This window comes from Acyrthosiphon pisum, chromosome A1, assembly GCF_005508785.2.
Source record: "Acyrthosiphon pisum isolate AL4f chromosome A1, pea_aphid_22Mar2018_4r6ur, whole genome shotgun sequence".
Taxonomy (NCBI): Eukaryota; Metazoa; Arthropoda; class Insecta; order Hemiptera; family Aphididae; genus Acyrthosiphon; species Acyrthosiphon pisum.
Window position 1 is genome coordinate 121,401,506 of NC_042494.1, and position 8,143 is coordinate 121,409,648.

Here is an 8,143-nt window from a genome sequence, read left to right on the forward strand (position 1 = left end):
ATTAATATACATATAGTACATTATATAATATAACAATTCAAATTCGATCGAATTATATTGAAAAAAACATATTTTTCATATCTTAAGATAAAACTTAAAGGTATACTAACAATTATTGGTATAGGTACTAACCGTAAAATAAAATGAGCGCTATATTGGTACACTGATACTGAAATTCAAATTTTTAGAGATGTTAGTGCTGTAAATTATTACTTGTAAACAATTTAACTACATTTTAGCAATTTTTTTTATCAGTAAATTATTTTTTAGCCAAAAAAATTTTGTGTGGCCCCTCAAATTAAATGCAATTTATTAAAAACACCTATTTTGAATAGTAAGGAGATATTTTTTATCATCTGATAATAAATACAATAGTTATAACTTATTAGTTATTATACTAATCATATTTTCTATTTTCTCGACACTGTAAATAAATACAAGTGTTTTGACTTTTGAACATAAATAACATAAAGGAAATACTGTATTAATTTTGATAGTTTAATTTAAATTATTTATTCATTGTATTATGAATAATTAAATATTCATAATATGTACTGATATAGAACAATAGATTCATTTTTAGTTTTTCATTGTTATTATTGGAAAGAACCAAATTTGTCAAGACTTATACAACAATAAAAATAACAATCGTATTTACTAATAAAAAAGATGGCTCTAATTGATATTTTATTATTTAACCTTAGATTATTTAACCATTTTTACCACAATTTTATTGGCAAATTTACCAGTTGATTTACCGGTTATATACCAAAATTTTATTTGTGTAAATTCTCTGGCTCTACAAATTTTGTTTTAGGCATTGACTTGAGAAATAAATTTTGCGAATAACGAAATAGTAAATTAATTACATAGCACATACCTATAGGGCTATAGCTATCGTTATTATTAGAAGTGTATAGCCGTATAGGTATTAGGTGGGCACCTACAAAACATTACACGGGTGACTATTAAAAACGACGATATCTGCAACTGTAGTGACATCATATAGTATATACCCAGTGAATGTTGTGTACGCACATAATAATAATAATAATAATAATAGTAATAGTATATTATGTATTATGCGTTTCCTATACAAGCTCACTGCAGGAGTATACCTACCTATATAACAATGTGACCTAGAAAGAGTAGATTTCGCGCGTTCGTTCACGTCGTCATCGCTACTTCCTATTATCCAAAACTCGCATAATATATCGAATGGTGGGAGGGGGGGGGGGCAATCCTATTCATAATGGGAACTTGTACATAATACGATATTATATGGATAGGACTATACCACTACCTTAAATCACTGTCCACTGTTACTGCTATACAATAATGTACTACTATACAGCCCACACTTTGAGCAGACGGGGTATACCTACAATACACTGCCGGAGAAAAAAAAATTGGCCGTAATAATATAATGATTCGGCGACACATATATTGGGCATAATACAGCCGTGTGGAATGAAGGAGAAAGTTGAACTCGACCTCGGACCGGTATGTTACTTAATCGTGGTAAAGTATTACGTACTGACGCATCAGTTATAGGTGGGTTTAGGTACTACAGGTACTCGAAACACGCGGCAGTGTATGTATACGACGCAGTCGCACCGCCGCAGTCCGTCCAACGATATATCGGACAATAACATTATTAGAACTTTTGAGAAAATTTATTCGCAACGGACGCGTTATGTAAAAAAATCAAAATCAAATCACTTTTAAATATATAGAAAACACGCTGACAAGGTCATTCATAATCATTTCGACGTGCGTTTAATATATATATCTTCCGTTTCAAAACATTTACATTTTACAATAATATAGGACCCTAACATAATATATAAAGCATATTTTGCAATAACGGAATTACGATATTATAATAGTCAAGTTTTGGTGAAATATAGAGATAAAAAAAAAAATTATACATATACGCAGTGTCAATTGAATATTGTCTCAATTGTTTACAAAGTTACAACTAATATAAAATATCACAATCATTCGTAATTAATAATACCCATAATAGCTCAACTATACGCTCGCAAAGATTTTCTAGTGATTCTAAATATGATTTCAATGTGTTTATATACTTTAAAAGTGTAACAGCTATAATAATTGTAGACAGTTAAACATTTTTTTGTTTTAAATAAATATGTTTATTACAAAACCAAAATGGATCGAAAAGGTCACCGTGGAACCAATGCTGTTTTTGTATTTTGTAACATTGGCCATTTCAGCTTTGGTAAGTACCATTCAAGTTCATAATATTATTATGTAAGTATCAGTGCTTTCATTTGAAACGAAAAAAATTAATTTTAATATTTTTATTTAGATTCAAATAACATTTGTGTTTATCGTTATTAGAACTAAAACGTAATAGGATTTTTACGTTGTGGTTTTTTAGAATTAAAACGTTTTGGATTTTTACGGACGTTACGTGTTGTCTCCGTCTTACTAATGAATAATATTGCAAATTCTACGTTAAGAAGAATATTCGTTTAACTTTGTTATATTTAATATTAGAGTAAATTTAAAGGCAAGACACATTTAGGGCACCGTGTTAGGTTTGCTTGATATTTCAATATTTTAGAATTAAGTTATGAGTATTTGAAAATTGTTAATTGTTTATAAATGCTCATAACTTGTTATAAGTTATAACAAAAGTCTACTGCGCAATATGATGTAGGGCTACAATTGACCACAGCCCATAGGGTGTAATGTTAAATTTCTACTTATTATATATAAATAAAATGACCGATAATATTAATAATGTAATAATAATATTTAATTGGTAGGTATAATGACGTAATTACCAAGATATGGGATATATCTAATGCTTAACTTTTTTGCAAAGATAAAAATAAAATAAAATGTCCATGAAACCAATATAAAATTTATATTTAAGATAAAAATTATAAAATGGTTTTAATTATTTCGTTTTGTGTTATTTTTTGTTTAATGATATTCTATACATTTTGTTAACCATTATATTTTGTTTTTTGGTGTTTAAATATTTAATTTTTATCGGCCATCGTTTTATTTACGTTTAAAAATTGCAATCGTTTTTTGTTCATGTTTAACGTTATTATGACGTTTGCATGCCCTTGCGTGCCCTGGTGGGTAATGGGTATTCATTGTATGCATAAATATTTTGATGATGATTTTTGTCTTAAAAAAAAATAAAAATAATTGTTAGTATCTACATTTTTTATTATTTTGATATCTATTGATATATTTAAGTATTTAACACACCGAAAAGTGGGAATAGTCTTAATCCATGACTCATGAACATTTTAGATTTTCGTCACGTGTATGATATTGCTTAAAGGTTTTACTGAAATTCCATATTATTATCTGAGTAGGTTGTTATCAATTAACAGCCAACCACAGAGAGCTCAAAATGGTAATTAATTGTATTCTAAGAATACGTGAGTACTAAATATTTAACACTTGATAATTCATCAGTGCACAAGAACAGTGGCACAACTCAAAAAAGTAGATTTTCCAGTACAACCGTTTAAAAGTTTCTTATTTCTTCCAAAGTTCGTCATGGTTTTGGATCTTTAATATTTTAAAATTTATTTTTGGAATAATTAACGTACCTAATTGATCACTCAAAAAATCGTCTGCTTAACATCTCACAGTAAAAAAGAATGCTTATGAACTGATAAATAGTAATTACTAACGCCACAGGACACTCTTTAAATGGCATAATATAATCTAAGTTTTTAAAAGTATATTTTTTATTTAAAGTAGATTTTATTCTTTCAGTTATAATAATAAAATAATATACGTTTTTGATGAAAATCGACTATAATTCCAGATTTGGGCAATGTAGTTAAATTAATTCGACTGCTGACCGCATTTTGGCGAGCGCACATTAATAAATACGGACACACGCCGATGATATAATTATGTTATTATTTATTATGTCTTCTACCCGAAGTGCAAAAATAGCATCCCTGCAGCATTATACTTATTCCGTCGTCAAGGTAAAATGAAAAGTACACAAACTTGTATTATATTAAGTTAAAAGTAGAGTACCAGATATCGTAGGTACGGTTTTTTTTCACGACGATTTTAATTTGAAAGAAAATTAAGTATAATATAAATAAACGCAAAAAATCGATAAAAAAATATTTAAAATTTCCACGCACGCGACACATAATTTGATGGAGGGAAACGTTTTACTCGTGGACGGGGATAATAGGAAGGGTAGCTTTACGTGGTATTTATTTCTCTTTTTCGCTTGTTCAAACACAACTTCTATGAGGGTATTATTTATATAATATAAAAAAATACTCTGGACCCGCGCAGGTCGCATAACAATATTTACGGTTCAGTAAGCCTGTTCTCGGTATAGGAACCCATCATAGGTATATATAGGTAATCAAAAAATGATATTCGATCGTTAACCAAACAAAAACGGCGCCGTATGTTTTGAAGATTAACAAAACGCAATATTGTATAGCTGCACCGTTCATAAACTGTTTTAAATCGCTCGTTTATGGTACTTATACTCAAAACGCGTTCGACCGATGGACACCGACTGCTGACTAATTCGCGGATCACCTCCCCCGGCGCTCGTGTGGCGTGCGGTGGAGAGGCGCTTAAATCTCGACGGAGGTAAGTTTTTTTTTCAGGCCCGCAGAATTTTCGAAATCTGTTTTGACGTAAACCACGCGTACACAATATAACTATTTGAACTGTCGTTATGGCTATATTATATAGGTACTATATTGTTATTATTATAATATAGTACACACGCTACGCACGCCATATCGTCATCACCGCGGTGATGCAACCACCTGCGGCTTTGATTTTATCTCGGAAAACGGCAGTATAATGGGCAAATTGCGTATTGTAATAATAATTTCCCTCTACCTGTACAACTCTAAATCTAAAACATCGCAACGCGTGACAACGAAAATGCACGGATATCTTGTATTAGGAGGACGATGCACCGGTATTATATTGCAGTCGTCTCAGTATTTCCAGCACGCTGAACATAACAAATTATTTACGTAATTAGCAGTTCGCGTTTAGTTTCAGATGACTTATATTGAAATATTAGGGTGAATTTTGATCCATTATTAACTTATATTTATAATTATTATTATAGGCATATAATATATTTTATGCCCATGTTTTGTCTCATATATATTATACATTTTATATTATATACGTAGGTGTATACGTCTACGCCAGAGATGAAACATGTGTAGGTATATAGGCACTGACTTCAAAAACAAATTGGTTCCAGTTTTAATAACTATTTTATAATGTTATATATAGCCACCTACTGGGATATATTTGAAATTAACTATTGGAATTCGTCATTTTGATGACAGACTTATATCTGTTGGTTTTCTATTAATAGCTCTGTGGTTAGTGTTGTAGGTATAATAGTTCTACGAGTTAATACATTATTGTTGCAGTCTTGTCGACTAAAACTGAAACACGAATATACCGTCTATGTCACATGCAGTATATATAACGCAATCGGTATTTTTGCAACTGGGGTTGCATACGATAATATTAAGAGAATGTCAGTGCACTGTTTGTTTTCTCTCTCTGAAAATATAGACTAAACGCATTTACGCAGAATCAGTTTTTTTTATGTTTTTGAGTAATCTTAAAGGCGCGTCCACACGGTGCGGCATTTATTTCCCGATTATCTTCCAGTAGACAATAATTTGGACTAAATCAGTTAGTGTCAAAATGTCATCGGAGGAGGATGTCGTTTGTGCGCTTGCGTTGTTGTATGCGTACAAAAATCATACAAAAGCGCGGAAAAAAAATGGTGGGTTCGCCCAAGTTTGCAGAGCAGAAAAGTTGCAAATGGATCAAGATTTTTAAATGAATTAAGAGAAGATGATGAATTATATTTTGAATTACGAGGTTCATTTCCTAATTTTTTAAGAATCAGTTCAGACGAACAAACTTTTGCCTCACGACCATGCCCATGATTATAACGTCACAAATACATTTTCGGCAACATTTCTAATCGGCCTAGCGGCCTAAGCGGCTCACATCAAAGGAAATCAACGCGGATTTTTCCATTACAAAAACGGTTGGGAATAATTTTTATGAGGGTATGACATATATCGATTTGCCTAAATATTGTCTCAAAAACAATTTAAAGAATATTTAAAATAGACATTTTTTTTATTTTGAAAATTGAATACAAATTTATGTACTTAATAATAAAATATGTTCTCCGAAAGAGAAAACAAATATTGCGCTGACATCCACTAAATATTCTAATGTGATCTTTGCAAATTATAACATAAACAGTTTCTTCTATAACCTAGGCTCGTAAGTTCATGGATTTTCATTTAAATTCTGCCAAGTAATATTAAATGCTAGTTGCTTAGATAACCTAGACATTTGGTTCAAGGTCAGAGGATTCAATATATAATTTATATAAATATATATAATAAATATATACAATAAATATATTCTTTTTTTTATTGGATTAAGGCTTCGACGATTGAGATCATTAGCCTTAAAGGTTGGTAGAGTTAGTACAGTAAGGTTGGAACAGTTGGTACGGTTGAAAATACGTATATGCGTGGCAATGATTTTGAATACTACGAACCCAGCTGGTCACCCACCCGGGAACTAATGACATGGGCCGTTACTTACTCTCAGTCAAGTTACGTGACTGATTGCAACGAACGCGCCGCTTCAAGCTAGTAAGCTACTCAATATATATTACGACATTTAATTTTGCATCCAATTACATATTTTGGGGTTTTCTATGTACTTGGCATATCTAATTATTAAATAACGCATTTTTAGATTCTGAGCGGAGTGAGGAAGCTATTGGTTTTATAATGGTGTTTATTTTTTATTTTTTATTTTTATATCCTGTATACAAAATTTAGTACCTTATCTTTTAGCAAATTGGATCAAGATGGTACTTTAGAGAGGTAATTTTCCAATTTTTTCAATAGTTATTTAATGCCACGGGAAAAACCACCGAAAAATTACGAAAAAACGCTAAAAATAGGATTTTAATTTCTAACGTTTTGTTTATCACCATAGAAACGAATAAAAAATTATAATATTATAATATTAATTCAACTTACATGATAAAATAAATAAAAACAATATAAAATATCCATACTGACAAACCGTCTCCGCTCAGAATCGTTTTTCGTATACAATGATATATCATTGAATTCAAATTTAATACAATCCATTAAACAGTGACCCAATTGTAACCTAATATACAGCAGAGCGACATCTACTTACCTGCTTTTTTTTATTTAAAAATCATTTAATATTAAATTTTTTTTTTAAGTATTATGTAGGTAGGTACAATTTATTTAATGTTTATAAAAACAAATAAAAACTTAGGATACACTAACCCGTGAGGACTTTTTTTTTTTGCCCCCACACCCCCAACATTACAAAATAATCAATGTTTTAATATAATATAATCATATAATTATATTATATAAGCTAGTACATTATAAGTATATATTTTAATTCTTCTTATAATACCTAAACTATGAATTTTAAATGTTTATTAGTTAGGTAGCTAAGTTAGCTTCAAATGACGTGGTACTGTAGAAGAGTCAAATTGTTTTATGACTTCATTGTTATTAATATTTTACGATATTTCACGTTTTTTTGCAAAATGTCTAGATGATTTAATCTGGATTGTCATTTGAGTATTGACTATTCACCATAAATAATCAGAAAACACAAAATTGATCAAAATAAAATCAAACGTTAATATCGAAAATTCATCAATAATATAGTAAACGATCAACAGAATATACAACCAAACGTACAGAAACAGCAACAGTCAACCAATATTATACTGATATGTAATAAATGATAAAAATATTACGACGAGATAAAAGTTTCAATTTAAAAATAGATTCATTTTTATTTAATTTATTGTAGTGAATTGTAATCACTCATTAGTTATATTTTCATTGTTGAAGTATTGATAAAATATAATTTCAATTTTCTCGTTCTCTAACAATTTTTTTTCATAGTTATTTAATAACTAAATATTAACTATAGCCTGTTTTAATTTTTTTACTGACGAAAAACCATAAATAATATGGAAATTTCAGGGGTTGCAAATGTATACTTATGCAACCCCTACATTGGTATTTGG

At 29.8% G+C, this 8,143-nt stretch overlaps 1 protein-coding gene across 2 annotated transcripts in view; it reads left to right on the plus strand.

Moving 5' to 3' along the window:
• Nucleotides 1–1,328: 1,328 nt before the first annotated feature.
• LOC100572522 overlaps nt 1,329–8,143 on the plus strand; it is a 27,203-nt gene continuing 20,388 nt past the window's right edge. The window contains exon 1 of one of the 2 annotated variants that reach the window (XM_029488175.1): nt 1,329–2,245. In XM_029488175.1, the coding sequence (XP_029344035.1) occupies nt 2,156–2,245 (90 nt within the window). In that variant the 5' untranslated portion in view covers nt 1,329–2,155. The remainder of the gene's footprint in view (nt 2,246–8,143) is intronic. The other variant, XM_003245365.4, reaches the window with a different exon arrangement.